The sequence below is a fragment of the Vidua macroura genome, chromosome 11 (genome assembly GCF_024509145.1).
Source record: "Vidua macroura isolate BioBank_ID:100142 chromosome 11, ASM2450914v1, whole genome shotgun sequence".
NCBI lineage: Eukaryota > Metazoa > Chordata > Aves > Passeriformes > Viduidae > Vidua > Vidua macroura.
Genome location: NC_071581.1, coordinates 7,056,959 through 7,074,475, shown reverse-complemented (window position 1 = coordinate 7,074,475; position 17,517 = coordinate 7,056,959). Strand labels below are relative to the sequence as shown.

Sequence of the window (17,517 nt, the reverse complement as noted above, 5' to 3'; positions counted from 1 at the left end):
GACAGGAGGGTGAGAATGTGCCTATTATCCCTCAGGGTACATAAGTCCCTTGCCGAGTTTCTTTCTGGAGCAATCTTCATTAGGGATTGGACAGCAGCATTATTCAGCTGCCAGCAGCTCCATCTGAAGCCAGCTATAAAATTAAGCATAACCACATAAGGGGCTGTAATGAAGCCCCAGGGCACAGCAATGCTCCTGCTCATTTCAATCCCACACCCCCTTCCAGCACAATCTGGAGAAGGAAATCATAGGGCAGCAAGATGACAGCTGCTCCTGCTTCAAAGTTCATTCCCTTTACCAGAGATTAAAGGAAACATCTCAACTGGCAACTTTATGAAGTGAGAGCTATGCTTCTCCACCTCCTCACTATTCTTTTTCCATTTCCACCTCAGTCTCTTTTCATAGTGTGCCACCTTCTGCCCATGAGAAAAGGGTGGTCTGGCTGTTTCCTTTCCAGCTGTGTTAAGGGCAAGTTGTCCCTCACTTCATCCTCAGGTCCTGCTGCCTTCCAGCCAGGCTGACTCCAAGGAAAGGCAATGCAAGAGGACTTTGTGTTGCACATTCACCCTAAAGAGATACAGTTCTCTAGGTCTGGAGCTGATCCAGCTGAAGTATGGGCAGAAAGACTAATGGCTTGCTCTTCTCATGATGCAGACACTGAATTCCTCATTTAGACTTCTCAGATATATATAGTTTATCTTTTAAGACAGGTGCCTCCCAAAGAACTATATTACCTTAATGGAAGTGGCACTTAAGTTGCAACATTTGAATGCAATCCCAGTATAAAAGCTGCTATCCTTAACTACACCAAGACAGATAGGATCAGGCATTTAATAGGAAACAATCTTTATTCTAGAAATGTAAGAGCAGTATATTCTATCTTAGTTTGCTGGCATTGTTGTGGAAGACAATTCTACTTTGGTTTCAGTTTTCTTTCAGAGCACCAGCATTGCTCTTTGTATATTGATTGTGAATGACAGCCAAGTGACTACAGGAAGCAAAATCATATAGCAGGTTGTTCTTTTAAACTAAGATTTTTATTTTTTTGAATAGAATTCAATTACAGACAAGAAATACCACTCTTTTTGCACAATATGAAAGTGTTGGTTAGATTTTTTTTTTAAGTGTACAAAACAAACTTGCACAAGTTCATGGAAAAATCCCAGAAAAAGACAAAGCCAAAAATAGCAAGAGGCCAAAATGTTACATTAAGTGCTCCTTAAGACCGTGCCCAAGGTTGTCCCATCCCAAGCCCTGCACACTGAACCATTGTTCTGGCCCCTGCAGTTAGACTCTGGGGCTTTGCAGTTGGGCAGACTGAGATACATTGAATTCACTCTGGTTCCACGTTCACTCCTTTTGATGTCCACATCAGCTCAGGAAAACCTAGTTTTACAATAGTAGAAAATTTTACAGGAGTGGTAAGACTAGATTTCTTGACTAAATAATCTACAAAGTTCTTAAATTATAGAAGTCTCTAAAGTCATGTCAGCATCACCCTTGACTGGCCTGCAGGGATGTGACCAGATTGACAGCAGGTCTAGCTGCCCAGCAGGAAATCTCTCATGCATCCACAGATTTCCTACCCCTGCTAGGTCAAAGATCCCAAGAGCCACATTGACCTTCAAACAGCACCTTATCACACCCCTGCACCCCCCTTCAGTAAGCCATCAACTCAGTGCAGCACTGTAACCCACGCTGCAAACACATGGAATTCTTCCAGTATGAAGATTTACTGAATAATTCTAAATTACACTGCTATCTCCAATCTGCTAGCACAGTTAAGCTTTTTTAAATTACACAAAAATTTAAGCTGTGCCTGCTCCCAAGTACTGCACTGCTTTCACAATCATGGTAGAGTACCAACAGGAGATAAACATACTGGAGACTCATCTGTAGAAAACAGTGCTGTCATTTTCCCTCTAACCATATATAGAGGCAGACTTGACATTTAAGTACTTCCTCAAGAAGTATGCAATGAACAAAAATATTGGCACATAGTTAGGACTTCATTCTAATAATTTAGGTAAATTTAGCATTTGCTTCAGGTAGTTACCTCTACTCATTTTTTTAAGCAAAAAAAAAAGGAAATTCTTATGGTAGTTATTTGTATCCTCTGGCTGGATTTATACCCACAATGGTACTACAAGTCATCAAGCAGGCATTTGACAGAGTTTAAGAGTAGCTTACTGTTGATCTGTCCGAGAGGTTGCCTTGCCGGATGTATTCTATTGCAGCCTCAATGGAGGTCAGGCAGTACCCCAGCTCATCCTTCACTGAGCTGCAGAGCCTGAAGTTCTTTATGTAACTCAAATTGGCCATCCTGGAAAGAAAAAAGTTAAAAGTTATGAACCACTGAAAATAAGACACTAGCATGGCACGTTGCAGCTCCTCTTAGGCAATCCAGGCAGACAAAAGGGCGAGTTGGGAAAAAGCTTCTAAAAAGGCTGTTAGGCCAGCAATATGGCTGTTCTGAGCTAGCAGAGTGATCAGATCTCTACTTGTCTCTTATATAGTCAGTGCAGAGTTATCAATTGGATAGAAGGAATAGAAGGATAAGGACAATAATGGGAGATCAACATCTTTGAAGTGAGTGAAGCAATGTTTCCAGCACCATTAGCACCACAGTAATAGCTGCAAGTTAAAGGCCAAACGCTGATCTCAGAGATCCAGGACAGAGCAGAACTGAGAATCAGATCAGATACAGCTGGAAGGTTTAGATAGACTTTTACTGAAAATGAGGAGACAATGGCATAAGCTAGCAGGAAGTAATTAAACATTAACACCTCGTTTCTCTGTAAGAAATGCACCAAATCTTGATAAAAATGCATAAAGGTGTCACAGGTCCCAACACAGATGAAAGAGAACCACTCTGTGAAGGCTGTATTGACACACAGATTTGGTTGAGAGATGGCCTCCCACTACAACTTTTTTCTAGGCTGAGAATCAAAACAAAGGCACGTTCCTGATAGCTCCTTCATTTAGTTACACGTATAACACAGCTTTGCTATTTGTCCTGTAATACATTTTCTGCATTTCAACAGGTCTTCTTACACTTTCAGTAAGTTATAACTGTATGTTCAGAAACATTTAACCCTACAGCAGCACTACACAAGATGGTAGGAAGGAGTTCTATATAGCTAAAACAGTTACATACCAGTTTGGGATTTCTGTTTTTACAAGCAAATACAGCAAAACAGAGAGAAGATCATCTGCACACATGGTTTCCATGTTAACTAAAAAAAAGAATTCACATTTAGTATTAGTCATGTAATGGCTCAAATCAGGAGCAATAACTCTGAAGTTCTGCCTCTTAAGACTAAGGGCCAGCTATTAGTAGAGAATGCATGGAGAGTCCAGGGCAGGCCTCCAAATGCTCTCAATCTCTTACTGAAATAGTCTGCCAGGAGCCAACACACAGATGCAGTTTGTGCAGTACACACTGCAGTATTTGACTAGCATCCCTCCCTTCCCACACAGCAAGAGCCACAGCATTAGCTCAAGATTTCTGAAATTCTTGAGGGCAAAGACTATGATCAAAGTTGGTATATTTTTCCACAACCCAGCAGTCTTCCTAGAGAAAAGAAGAGATGAAGTAGGGAAAGCATAAGTTCACTGTGCTACTCTATTTGCTTTGTAGAAGTATCTTGTCTTTTCAAGTGAAATAAAGTAAGTGCCAGGTTAAGAGGACTGCTTTTGTATCACAGACTCACATCTGCAATCCACAGCAGCACATTTGTTTGGCCCCGCCCATCTTTTGCATTTTGCAGAAGATGCATCTCAAGAGTATCGACTTCAAGATGGCAAGGGGAGCATAGACAAATACACAAGAACAATCCAGCAGCAATCTCCAGTGTTTAAAATGGATCACCCTCAGGTTCCTGGCAGATGTGAGCTTCCTACATGTCCAAGCTAAAACATACACAAGCTAACCCAGTACCCCACCTCAGCCCACAGGAACTGGTGCTGATACATCTACCTCACTTCCCTTCCCTTCTGCTCTGTTCAGAGACCTTAGAGACTCCAGCTCAACTGTGTTTCATCCACAAGAGTTATCCAAACAGTTGTTTATACACTGAAGTGCTTTGCGTGTGCTGGTTAAATTTAAAATTATGAATTGACTAATTACTGACCTCTTTGGCTTGGAGACTGCATAATAATTTGTACAACTTTACGCAGACAAAGTAGCTTCTGTTGAGGGGAAGTGCATTTGTTCAACTGACCCAGTTCCCGCTTTGCACGTGGTATATTAAAACTACAAAATAATTAGAAAGGAATTATTAGCATATAGAGTTCCTCTGCAGGATGTCCAAAGCCCAAGTTTTAATTTATTCAGAGCTGAATTGAAGAATGGTTCCAAAATATTCCCACTTCTACTCCAAATGCACCTGCATTTCTGAATCCTGTAGATGGCTTAAAAACATACAAGTAAAGGAATCAACCATCAAGGCAAAGATTGTCCTCATATGACACTTGCAAAGCTTTGATTCTACATCTCAAATGAAAGTATAAAAAAACTTGCTAGTGTCTGAAGGAAACCACTTTTTGGCTGGCATGATCCTATTTAAGACAGGATCTCAGTGACTCTTCAAGAATCCATAGTCATCTCTCTCACCTGAACTCGGGCTTCACTCCAATGTCTTTTTGCTGCAGGTCTTGAAGGCTCCTTGTGATTTTATTAAAATCAGCATCCTAATTAATAGAAAAGCAACAGTTTTTTTAAATGCCTTAGATGAACATCACTAGCATGTAGCAATCAAAAAAACCTACCTCACTTGCCTCAATCGTCCCCACATATTTGAAAACTAGATCATAAATAGCATGATGGATATACATCTGTAGGAAAAAAAAAGTATTTTAGGCAGGAAAGGGAGAATTAAAAACAGCTTGCTGTTTTTTTGCTGCTATTTTCCTTCAGTTCAGATGCTTACTTCAACTGCTTGTTTGATCAGATTCATCTGCTCTTCTTGCTTTGCAAGCATCTTCTAGAAAAGCAAAGCCATAAACAGGAAGAGCAAGTCAGATCATTTATTGCTTAAGTAACACTGTACTATGTATTTAGGGGAGTAAGTCTTTACCAAGTGCGAATCTCTCAAAAGATGCTGCAGACATTTGGTATAAAGTGCATTGACAGAATCCTAGGAGAGATAAAAGATAAAAGCCATCAGATTCAGGTTAATAGGACTTGAAGAAACAAAGCTTAAGTAATGTAAGTCTTCCCTGTCTCAAAAGTGTTCAGTATGGTAAGAGTTTTAGCAATAATAATTGCATTTACTAAACAGTTCAGACAGTGAAATTCTTAAATGTGAATTACCACTTCTCCCTCCTCCCCTTTCACAACTCTAGGCTACTCTGACACAGAAAAGCTCAATAAGGCAAAGATAACAGCACCAGTGAAGCTAATTATATTTAGCAAATTAGACATAAGGAAGGAAGATACTGACTATGTAGTGGCGGAGGCTTTTCCTTTCATGTTCTTTAAATGTTCTATAGAAAGATCCTATGTATTTATCAAATCTCTCACAGTGCCTTCCCAGGAACTCTCTAACATCGTCAATGTTTTTAAGAGAATAGGAGTTTGATGAAGCTGTAGATTCACCTGAAACAAAAGAATTAACACATAGGCTTAATATATGTATGCATGGTAAAATACATTTTGTCCCTACATACACAGTCACCTTGTGTGCACTGAAACATGAACTCAGCTCACTGCACCTTTAACTAGAAGTATTGCCTTTAATTAAAAGAATTTAATGCATCACATTTGAGCAGGCTCCCCTGCTTTTTATGTCAAGTATTTATTTGGAATAGCTAAATCAGATTTCGCTTATTTTTTACACTGGGATAATTTATTACCACATGCACTCAGCTTATGAGTTGTGTAAGTCAAACTGGAAAGCAGAAGAAAAGCACATTACAGTGTTGACAGAGTGACCATGTAGGAAGTCAGGGTGCTTTAAGTGAGCTGCAAAAATCCCATCGTGGACTTTTACATAAGCTAGTCTTTATTTAGACACGCTTTCTCTGAATGGGAGAACAAAATTACATGAAGAAACACTAAAGCAAAGCCACTTTTCTTCTGAATAAAACAACTGAAACCCTCACTTAGAAATTATGCTGTTTTTCCAAAAATTATTTATAGGCAAATCTTTCATCTTCAGTCAAAGGCAGCCAGCTAATAAGAGGCTTAAATAATTCTTTTCAAATTATTTTTGAAATTAGAAGCTACTTCACTTCTGAAAGACTGCGATATGACTATATTCAGTAATGGCTATAAAGAATAGCACATGAATAATTTTTGAGATATACATTAACACTTACAGAATTTAAGGCTATATGAATGGCAGCTGGGCTTTTATTTTTTTTAAAGCCTTCCATACTTCCCTCACAGTACTACTTTCACTATCCTAGTACTACTTCTCTATGCATTCACGTGTTTCAAATGTTCTTATTCATTTAGGAAGACTAATGTTTTTACTTCAGAAAAAGCTGAAGCTTCTAAGCTTCTTAAGAAGCTTCTGTTCTTAATTAGTAAACATAGATTGTTATACAAGTTCACAAGGACATGTTGTTAACATTCACAGTATTGACTGTAGTCTTGAAAAGCGTGTCACAGCCTTAAGGAGCACTTTCAGTGCAGGACAAAAATTGAGACATTCAACTTCATAAGCTGGGCCACCATCAGGAGGTTGCTACCTAACTCTGCCACCCAATCTCTATCCCCCCACAAAGTGATCATGAAAGAATTTACCTCTCCAGTTATTTGTGCATCCACCTTGCATCTCAAGACACAGACTATCACATTTAGGATTAAATCCCTTTTTTAAGCAGTCAGCACTAAACTGAGCACAGCTAAGAAAAATGATGCTGGATTTAGTATTCCACAGATAATTCTTAATTCTACATGATTTATGCCCCAGTCTCAGCACTAGTTTTGCTGGGAGCAACTTGGTATTTCTCTGCAGCAGCACACCAACATCTGGCCCAGCAAGCTCATAAATGCCAAGGGCTTTTAACCAAGCCAACACTTTCCAGAATGAGCACATTTATTAACTACATCAAACTTGCTCACAGTGCAAAGGCAGCCACCCAACTGACACCAATACATACTTGAGTTTTCTGTTTTTTCCAGTGGATGAGCTATGCACAATATACTAAAGCTTTCTTCTTTTTCATTGTAAAAGGTTTCCTCAAAGAGAACAGGTACTGAGAGGGTGTAATTAAAACCAGCTCCTAGAATGATGAGGTTTCCTTGGATGAAGATCTCCTGAAACAACACAGAGCAGATCAGGTGTGAAACTCTGCCAGAAAAAAGGTTCTCTTTGGCTTCTACCTCGCCTGTAAAATAGTTACATTGCCAAAGGGGAGCAGAGAAACTTGCAAGGCAAGAAAGAGCCAAATTGGAGAAATTTCACATTTTCATGCTGTGTTGACACTGAAACAAAGGCTCCTTCATTGTGTAGTGGCTGGCTGAACCTTGCTTATGGCCACTTCTTTTACAAGTCTACTGCTGGAGGAGGTTTCAGACAATCACCAAGGTCTTGTTTGCAGAGTTTAGAGAACTTTTAGTAGAAAGGAAATTAAAAAACCCCAACAGCTTAAGATCAGTACTTAATCCCAGCCTCAGAAAAATACCCCACACCTTTTGTGTATTTCTCACACCTGGCTTTCTTTTCCCAGCAACTCCAGTAAGAACATCTGGAACAGGAAAATCCTGATGGCAGCCTGCAAATTATCTCTAGTGCAAGCTGTATGCCTTAGCTCTCAGACTGTACTGCAAAATTTCAAATGAAAAAAACCTGGGATCCTATGCAGTGCCAGCCCTGCTTGCCTCATCTGTAACCATTAGTTCACACAATCAGTCAGCAGCAGCAGTGAATCACTTACTGGAGTGTCCCCAAGCTACATTCAGATATCAAACAGAAATACCTTTCCATTTAAGGTTTGAAAATTTTCTTCCAGCGGCTTCAGAACATAAGATTCAAACTGGCAGGTAGAAAGACTGTTGCTTGAAAGGCTTCCTTTGCATGGAACTAGCACCTAAAAAAAATTAAATCATGCTTAAGAGAGAAATGCTGTGTATTGCCAGCTATATATCAATACCTTTTCTCCTTATGAGGCAAGCAATTAAATCGGGCTTTTAAATATTTAAAGTAAACATACAGGAACTACAGTTGCTTTTATTAAAAAAAAAAATTTAAAAAAAGGAGAGGTTATCTCTAGACACACAGTCTGATAATTAACCCAGAAATTTCACTTAGTAACTGATCTGAAAAAGGCTGAGAGATCAACTGAAGCAAACAATATTAAGGGAAGTAAATGAAATCTTTAGTTACTTAGCACCAGTCACAAATAACTTCAAATGGCAACAGATAACTTAAAATTAAGCAGCTAATAAAAAAGTGAAGTATATATCCAAACTCAAAAATCCATCAGAAAGAAAAAAATCTAAGATAAACATCTTGGGTTTAGACCAACATGTTGGCAATTTGGGACAAATTCTTAATTAGAAAGAAAGAAATTTTATCATCAGGTAACAATAACCTCTGTGTTTAATGGAGTCTCTACACACTTAATTGTGAATGAAAATTAATTGCAAAATACTTAGATTAGTAAATATTAAGGACTGGAGTTTTTATTCCAGGTCAGTTTAATAGCTTTATTTTGCTGTGTAAAACGCTGTCAAATGAGTAACTGCTTGTCCACCAGGCATCTCAAAAGGTCAATCCCATTTAAGTTATAAACTTGTGAGAGAATATGTAACTTCAACTCATTGAAAAGAAAATAAGTTTCCTGTAGAGTTTAGAAACAACACCAACCTTAGCTTTTTACTACCTTGCAATACATCAAGAGGTCCATATTAGTAAGTAATGTGCAACTTAAACTAAAAATTGTTCTGCTTCATTTTCAAGTTTTGTAGGCTTGAAATAATCTTTATATGTTTCATAGCAGACATATGATATAAATTCAAATAGCTACTATTTACTAAGCAGCTTTTAAATATACTTTTTCATACTTACAATACCATGGAGTTCTGCAACTTTGCTGCATAGATCAGGACGTCGCTTCTGAATGGCCAAATAAAAGGGATTTTTCAAGATATCTTCATCATACATAGCCATATGGACTTCAGATATTCCAAGGAGATGTTCTAAAATACATATGGAGAATGGTTGATGTACCACACATGGCATCCATTAAAACATAATATTTGGGAACACCTAGGGGCAGTTTGATTCTCCTTGTCCAAACAAAAAAGCAGTTTCAGGTCTTGATGTAAGTAGCCAATGGCATTGCTTAACTACTAACTACAGTTACCTAGAGTTATTCAGACAGAATATTTTTCATGACTATACTTTTCCAATCACACAGTTATCCTCAATGTCTCCTTAGGCCTTCCAGGTGCTGGGGTCTAACTGTGAATATCAGAGAGGAGAAGTTAAGATCAAAATTATTGCCACTTTGATATACAAACTAACTTCTCCTGCTGAGGTCTAAAGCCAAGAGACAAATTAACAGCTTTTTCACAGCAGATTCTACTGCACCACGGGACATTGATGCTTTTGCACTGTGCTCATGGAAGTCTTAAAACTCACCTGTAAAAGGACTACTCACACACACCAATGAGACACCCAGACAGTGTAACAGAAACCCTCGTGTAAGGCAATCCCCAACTTTCCAGGGAAAGTTAGAGAGGTACACCAAGGAGATATGAATATCCATGCCGTAACTGAAAAGCCACCGTGAAATTTATCATAATTTGTGGTCATCTCTACTCCCATGAAAAGAGCCTCAGTGATTTGAGGTCAGATTGCTAAGAAACATTTGGCTAAACAGAGCAAAAGAGCAACTGGAGAGTGAAAGTCCAACCTCTAAACATTGGAAAAGCTGCTATTGGGTGTCACAGTGCCCTGGAGAAGATGATCCCTAAGGAATCAGACCTTCACCTACTTGCTTCCTCAATTCCAGTTCTCTGTAACACATCATACACAAGGGCAGGAAAAACTCTTAAGAGGTCCCTCTTGGAATAACTTCAGAATTATGCTTTTTAAACAAGAATTGAGATTAACAGGCATACAAATGCTTAAATAGCAAGCTTATTCTATCTATCCCCTCATGCAAGTTTCCTTAGTAATCAACAGAAGTTGCATGATTTCCTCGTGCAATTTCAGCTGTATATAGCAAGAAAGGGTGAGCACAGCTAGAGACTTTAATTTGAGCACACCACCCTTACACAATCAGTATCCCCCTGTTTCCTCCCATACAGAGTTACTCCTAGCACATCATTTGCCCAGTGTGATCTCCCTGTATGGCAGTTCAAGGGGGTGGAAAAACTACACCAAATTCCCATGGATTCCAGATAGCCTTTGAGTTTCAGCCATGCTATCAGCTGATCTACAGCCTGACTGAGCTAGGCTCTGGTCCCTCCCCTGATCAGGCACAAGCAGAGCTTCCTTAGGGAGTTAAACACAAACACAACCAGTTAAAGTAGAAGTAATTTCCACTATAAAGGTATCACCAGTTACCTACAGCTTGGACAACCCCAGCCTGAAACACTGAAGTCTGGCAGTGGCAGGTATGTGCCTCAAGCAGCTTTCCTGCACAATTCCAGACAAAATGGTCCCTCTGCTTTCAAAGCATACAATAACACCAAGAGCTTCTATGAAAGACTACTTAGTCAGTGCTCCACACCAGCACAGCTATGCAGTTTGCTAACACAGAGAGGAAGAAAATGTTTGCTCATTTTGACACCTTCACAACACCAACCAAGTTGAATAATTAAAGACTGCGAACCTAGAAAAAGTCCAGCTTAACATGGGCTCAACATGAGTCAGGAATCTGCATTTGAAGCCCCAAAACCAACCATGTCCTGGGCTCATCCCCCTGCAGGGGCAGCAGGTCAAGGGAGGGGAATCTGTCCCTCTGCCCCATTCAGGTGAGACCCCTCTGCAGAGCTGCCTCCAGGCCTGGGGTCCCAGCACAAGGACATGGAGCTGCTGCAGCAAGTCCAGAGGAGGGACACAAAGATGCTCCAAGGGCTGGAGGCCCTCTGCTCTGGAGACAGGCTGAGAGAGGTGGGGGGTTCAGCCTGGAGAAGAAAAGGCTCCAGGGTGACCTTATTGCACACTCCAGTACCTAAACGGGCTGCAGAGAGACTTCAGACAAGAGCCTCAGGTGACAGGACAAGGGAAAGAGCTTCCCACTAAAAAAGGGTGGATTTGCACTAAACGTACAGAAGAAATTCCTCCCTGTGAGGGTGCTGATGCCCTGGCACAGAAGCTGTGGCTGCCCCATCCCTGGAAGTGTCCAAGGCTAGGCTGGACAGCTCTGGTAGAAAGTGTCCCTGCCCACCGCCAGGGGTGGAACAAAATGTGCTTTAAGGTCCCTTCCAACCCAGACCAACCAATTCTATAATCCCTGATCTGTCCTACCACAATGTCTGTGTAAACAGGATGATCACCAGTAATTCCACCACATGATTACTATAAAGATTTCTTGGCAGGTAGCTGCAATCCAAGTCCAAGCTGTGGGCTCCTTCCTCAGCCAGTGCAGAGGGAAGAGAAGAGGTAGCACAAGCCCTGTGGCAGGTCTGCTGCAGGAGCACAGGCATCTCTGCTGATCCACACAACAGCAGGGCTGAGACACACCTTCATGGGCAGGACTAGTTAGCTACAAAACACCCTGCCTGCTCAACACCTGGCTAGGCCACAATTCCAAGTCTTAATGACTGCAGCTTGCAGTCCAACATGACTCCATGACAAATTAGTATAAATAACTAAAAACAATTTAGTGTAAGTCAAGCACCAAACAGGGCTGTATGAACATATATGTGCAACCTGAAAAACAGTTTGCCACAGCAAGACTTGAGTGTCCTACATGTTTTTTTTTTTTTTATGGTTTTGGATGTTCCTGTCCTCATCACAGCAGATAAACTGACCAGAGCAGAGCCTGAAGTAAGAAAGGCAAAGGAGCCCTGTAAGCAGAATCCAATCCATGGAAGGCAGTGATATTTATAACTAAGAAACTGGATGAAGCAGGTAGAAGATTTTTTTTTTCCCCCCACAGGTGGATCAAGCTTTCAGTGAAGGGCATTTTTTCCCATCTAAGAAGTAGGCCTTAACTGAAGAAAACACGCTCAGGTTACAGATCAGGAACACCTTCCAAAAGGGACGGTAAGCACATGGTTTAGATTGCTTGGCAAAGCTATCAAGTCTCTTATGTTGTAAATCTCCAAGAACATGTCAGACAAACCTCTACTAGAAGTGGTAGTGGACATAGCAAAGCTGGGAGGGTGGATGGCATGGTCTTTTGAGATGCTTGCCAAATCAAGCTTTCATTAATGCAGTTGTCCCATTGAGGCAGTTTCATCTGCCTTGAGTTTGGTGAATTCGTGTATCTGTCCAAGCAGCAGAGGATCAGACTGCTGAGATCCTCCCCAAGACAGCGATGGAGAAGCTGTTAACACACCACACACTGTCAGGGGGAAAAGCATATCGACACAAGGAGGCAACCAAGCATCAGACTGCAGTGCTAACACTGCAGAGCACAAATGTCTCCAACAGCTTTATTACCAGTCTTTTAGCCTAACAAATCTTCAAGTCCAAGGACTTCTTCCCATAACAGGAGAGGAAGAGAACACATACCATAAATCCTCCTCATCATCAAAAAAATAAAAAAAAAACCCCTGAAATTTAAAGTAACACTTCATTCCCTGGCATAAAAGCTATAAGAAATTTATGTGAGGAGGAGAAGCTCCCACAAAAAGCTTGCTGTCTGTCTGACAGACCTCTTAAAATACTATCTGCACCTGAAAAAAAAGAATGAGCAACTGGAGTACTTTAAGAATCATTACTGATGGACCATCATAGGAAGAGCTTGAAATTATAATCTTCAGTTTCCAGTTCATGAGTTACACACCACAAGTAACTCAGTGATGTGTAGCCACACATTCTTAGTTGCAGCCACTGATTCTTTTACTACAAAACTACTGATAGTGCAGAATCACACTGGGAACGCCAGCAAGGAGTGAAAGGAAACTGCATTCAAACATTGAATTCTGGCATTTCAGTTACTGTAATGCACCTAAGGTGCCACAGAGGTGCTCCACCCCAGGAAGGAAGGTAAATTTCTAGTTCACACAGGTGTTTGTCACTCTCCCTGAGCAGAGCAGATGGGAGCTCTGCACTGCTCCCCACACACATGTTCCTGCACAGCAGGAAACAACCCCCACTGGCCACATTAGTACTGTTTTGAGAATCACAACTCTCCATTTCCTTCCCTTTTCCTCTCCCTTACCCCTGCAGCTGTTCAGTGTCATGTTAGCTATCACAGCTGATTAAAAGGTAGCTATGAGAAACAACAGGTGGAGTACTTATTACCTAAAACAGTTTAGCTACTGTATTCACTTAGGCCTCCATCACTTTCCCATAGCATTCTCCAGAGAGATAGAAGTGTGGACATAGAAGCAATTTAAGTCATCAAAAAAAAAAAAAAACAAACCAAAGGAATTTAGTCTACAGATTCAAGAGAATACATTAAAGCTTCCCCAAAGCTCAGGCATTTTTGAGATTAAGTCAATTTCTTTCCACCCCAGAAGTTAAATGCATCTGAAAATATTGGCTAATGCATTGCTATAATTCTAGGAACACATTAGAATTCTCCATTAAGAGTCTGTTGGCAGAACATAACATCCAGTTTCAATCTAATTTAACTTGGGGGTGACACAGACTTACTCTTCTAGCTGCACCTTGGACAGCTCTAGCTTTACAGTGAAAAGAGAAAATGCTCAAAGCCTTATATGCATTACCACAACTGATTAATGCCTAACAGAATGCTCATTAAAAACTATCATCAGCTATATTCACTATGAAGTTTACCAAATTCTATCATGCTGAGCAGTAAAGCAATACTCAAGCACTAATGTTCTATAAAAGGTTTAAACAGAATCACTTCAGTGTATGGCTTCATGCCTGTAAACACAGAAATAGCTCAAATTGCTGGAAGAACAGAAGCTAGCTGAATCAGAATCTAATAAGCATTATGTTACAGTTTAAAAAAACTATAATCATAATCTTACAGACTCATCCTTTCTAGATCAAAAGCAGAGTGATAATTATGGTACAAAGGACAGCTCAAGTGAAAAACATGGAACCTAAGCATGTCACAGTTTTCTCTAAAACACTGGAAACTAGGCCAAATTACCTTTGGTAGTGAAAACAGTGAATAGGAATAAATTCTGACAGTTCATTTTCTCATTAGTGGTGTTTTCCTTTAGAGATGGACAAGTGAGGAACCTTTTCCAGAGCTTGCAGGTTTCAGTTTCTTTTAGGAAGTACTTTGAAATTTAGACAAACAGCCATGAAAGTGGATGATGTCATTCTATTTGCATTGTTACTTAGCAGTTACCTCCTGTCCACATTCAACTTGTACAACTACTTACTCAAACCTTAGTCTCATCATCATCTGAACATCCTGCTACATCTCTACTAAAGACTAATCAAAACATTCTGCAGAGAAAACATCATTCTGCAGTGAAAACATCTTTTCACCATGAGGGATGGTGTATACAAACACTACATAGTCAATGCTGAGCAGCATAACATTCTGTGTTTTCACCATGGCATTGTAATAATAAAATTTAGCAGCACAAAGTAAAAACAGCTACCAAAGTCAGTAAAAAATTATTAGCCAAATTCAATAACCTCTGTTGTCTCCAGGACAGCAAGTTAGAATGTTACACTGGGATACTAACATCAAGCACCTCAGTGTACTCCCCACACACATCCAGCTTCAAGGGAGCAGAATGCCAAGTTCTCCACATCCCTCAGCACCAGATCTATTAGCAGGGCAAGAGGCATAAATTCACTCAATTTTATTTTACCAATATTATCAAGTTTCATGTGATAACATCAGCTTCACCTTAGCTCCCAATAGCTACAACAGGAACACTAAGGCTTAGTAACCTGCTATTTGCTGAAGTGCTCAAAATAATGAGTAACTGAGGAGCAACTCATTACTCAACTAAAGGATTTTTATCTCAAGAGTAGCAGATAAATGAACATACAAACTTTATCAGAAATGTATCACTCTAGCAAACTACACAGCTCCACACAAAAAAAAAGTAAAAGGAAGAAATTGTTCCTCAGTTCTAAGTTAAGGGTTTTTTAACAGACATGCTTTCCGCACCCACCTTAAGAGCACCACTTGTTAGAAGGAACAGCCAAAGGTAAGCATCTCTTAGAGCTCTTTACAAGCAAACAGGAATCTAACAGTGGAATTTAAATAGACTCAGTCCTAAATCTCAAGTTACCACTCCAGTTCCTGTTTTACAGCACTATTACTCCTCGGTTATTCTGCTTCTGGACAAAACTTACAATCTGAACTTTAGCCCTACATCAGCATTCACCTCAAAGCAAAAACAGAAGATTATTTCTTTTTCTGAGCATTTAAAAACTCTAAAGGATGAGCATTGAGCATCCTATGAAAAACGCCTGACACATTCCAGTACTCCTCACTCACCATGACGGAATAAATAAGTAAATCTATTACTACTTCTTCTAGATTCAGATTCAGCATGTACTGACTTCTGTGAAATGCAAGTATGCTAGAGTAGCACCTTTGAATTATCAGATTATAGAGCGATGAGTGGTAAATTCACATCAGTCAGCTAAGGTTTACAAGCAACCAGTGAAAAATTAAGTTTTATCATCCCAGAACATCAGCCTGATAGCAATGGAACAGACTCTGGGGTCATGAGCATTCCAGGAAGATGCTAATTTCTCTCAGCATCTCCCTTCCAGGCACACATTTCTTCCACTGAAGAGTTAAGGGCTGACACAGGATCTCATGGCTTGGGTTTTGCCTCTACCCAACACCTCCCAAGCCTTTTCTAAGCCTGGCAGCTCTGGCCCTGCTACCATTGCTCCACATCCTTGGACAGGTGTCCCCCAGAGCCTGCAGCAGTACTGAGCACACAGGGCTGTACCTGATCCTTGTGCAGCTTCTCATGAGCCCCACCTCCAAGTCCAGAGCTGAGCTCACTCGGGAGAAGTGGTGAGAAGGTTCACCCTTTATATTTTAGCAGTGCATTTGCACTATTGTTTGATGTGGGCACATCCTTACTTGTCCCAGACTTGGGGGCTTGAGTCTCCCCCATCACTTGTTCTTTTCCTCCAGAGGAAGCACATTTCAATATGTGTGGATCCTTCAACAGCCAAGCTTCCCACTTCTAACCAGTTACTTCAACATATTCAAATACATCTTGCTTGTCATCAGCCAAGCATCAGGAACAAGCTGCATTCTCTTTTCACAACAGGGTAGACCTGAGATTCCCAATTCTCAGAGGTTTAGAAATCCACCAGAATGGCTGCAAAGAAGTTTCAGTCCTTGGCTTGCCACTACTGAAGCTGCATTACATTCTCTGATGGGCAGCCCTGAGTTATTCCAAGCCAGCCCTAGAACAGAGTGCAAGCACTGCTCAGTGAACCATCAACAGTTACAAAGATCATTTAGAGGGAGAACTTTAACAGCAAACACAAAGCTGCCACAACACCTTCTCAAAGAAGGATGCTTCCTGCAAATACCAGTGAGCTGTATTTAAGGTCACCTCCCCCTCAGGTTCTCAGAGGTTTCAGCACTTTGGTGCTTCACTCCCGTTCTTTGGTGGGGGGAGCAGGGGGTAAATTCTTATGGAGTTAAAATACACAGAGGTTTACTTAAGCCAAATATTTTCATTCATTTAGGCAGCTGTGCAAGGGTAAGAAGGCTGGAAAACAACTCAGCAGGTAAGCTCTAACTAGCACAATAAATTATTTTAGCCACTACTGGTGTTAGAAATACTACACAATGCAACATGTAACAGCCTCAGCTAATTAAGAGCTTCCTGGAAGTAAACATCATGATACAGAAGTATCAGTCTAACATTCTCCCACAATATAAATTTAGATTCTTCCTATGGATCAAATGCTCTCACCACTACAAGCAAAAAGCTTAGCAGAAAGTAAATCACAGAATTCAAAGAATTCACAATTTATCAGTGATCAGGGAGAGGGAAGGGGTTGATGTCACATTTCATTTTCACTGTATTTCATCCTTACTTTCCTTCTTCATCTCATAATGGCTTCCAACTTTGTCAAGCCATAGCAGTCTACAGACCAAATTTAGTATATGAGCTTACTCTAAAAGCAAGTCCCTCAGACAAGGCTTACCAATCATTAAAGCAAAACAAATCTGCATTTACCTAAAATTCTACTTAAAGGCATTAAAATGAGGCTATAACATTTAATTAGTGATGTTCAAAATGCATCACAGAATACTTTGCAAACAGTTTTAAGAGTACTGCACAGGAAGAATATGGCCATTAACATCTATTGCAAGAAAGCCTTGCCACAGAACCAGGAAATACAGTTTTTCTACAACTCATTATGCTGCTGCCTAAGTCAGTTCTAAGGATTTTTACCTCCATCCTAATAGTTTTCCCAGGACAGTATTTTGGCTAGTCAGCATCTTATTTGAAAG

The 17,517-nt window shown here is 40.3% G+C and overlaps 1 protein-coding gene across 7 annotated transcripts in view; it reads right to left on the bottom strand.

Moving 5' to 3' along the window:
• ANKRD27 (ankyrin repeat domain 27) overlaps window positions 1-17,517 on the bottom strand; it is a 55,497-nt gene that overhangs the window by 23,785 nt on the left and 14,195 nt on the right. For 6 of the 7 annotated variants that reach the window (XM_053987033.1, XM_053987032.1, XM_053987038.1 and 3 more), the window contains 11 exons: window positions 9,021-9,151; window positions 7,930-8,040; window positions 7,111-7,267; window positions 5,445-5,599; window positions 5,079-5,138; window positions 4,932-4,985; window positions 4,771-4,836; window positions 4,616-4,692; window positions 4,134-4,255; window positions 3,158-3,236; window positions 2,191-2,323 (listed from right to left, as the gene is read on the bottom strand). In XM_053987033.1, the coding sequence (XP_053843008.1) occupies window positions 2,191-2,323; window positions 3,158-3,236; window positions 4,134-4,255; window positions 4,616-4,692; window positions 4,771-4,836; window positions 4,932-4,985; window positions 5,079-5,138; window positions 5,445-5,599; window positions 7,111-7,267; window positions 7,930-8,040; window positions 9,021-9,122 (1,116 nt within the window). In that variant the 5' untranslated portion in view covers window positions 9,123-9,151. The remainder of the gene's footprint in view (window positions 1-2,190; window positions 2,324-3,157; window positions 3,237-4,133; window positions 4,256-4,615; window positions 4,693-4,770; window positions 4,837-4,931; window positions 4,986-5,078; window positions 5,139-5,444; window positions 5,600-7,110; window positions 7,268-7,929; window positions 8,041-9,020; window positions 9,152-17,517) is intronic. The other variant, XM_053987037.1, reaches the window with a different exon arrangement.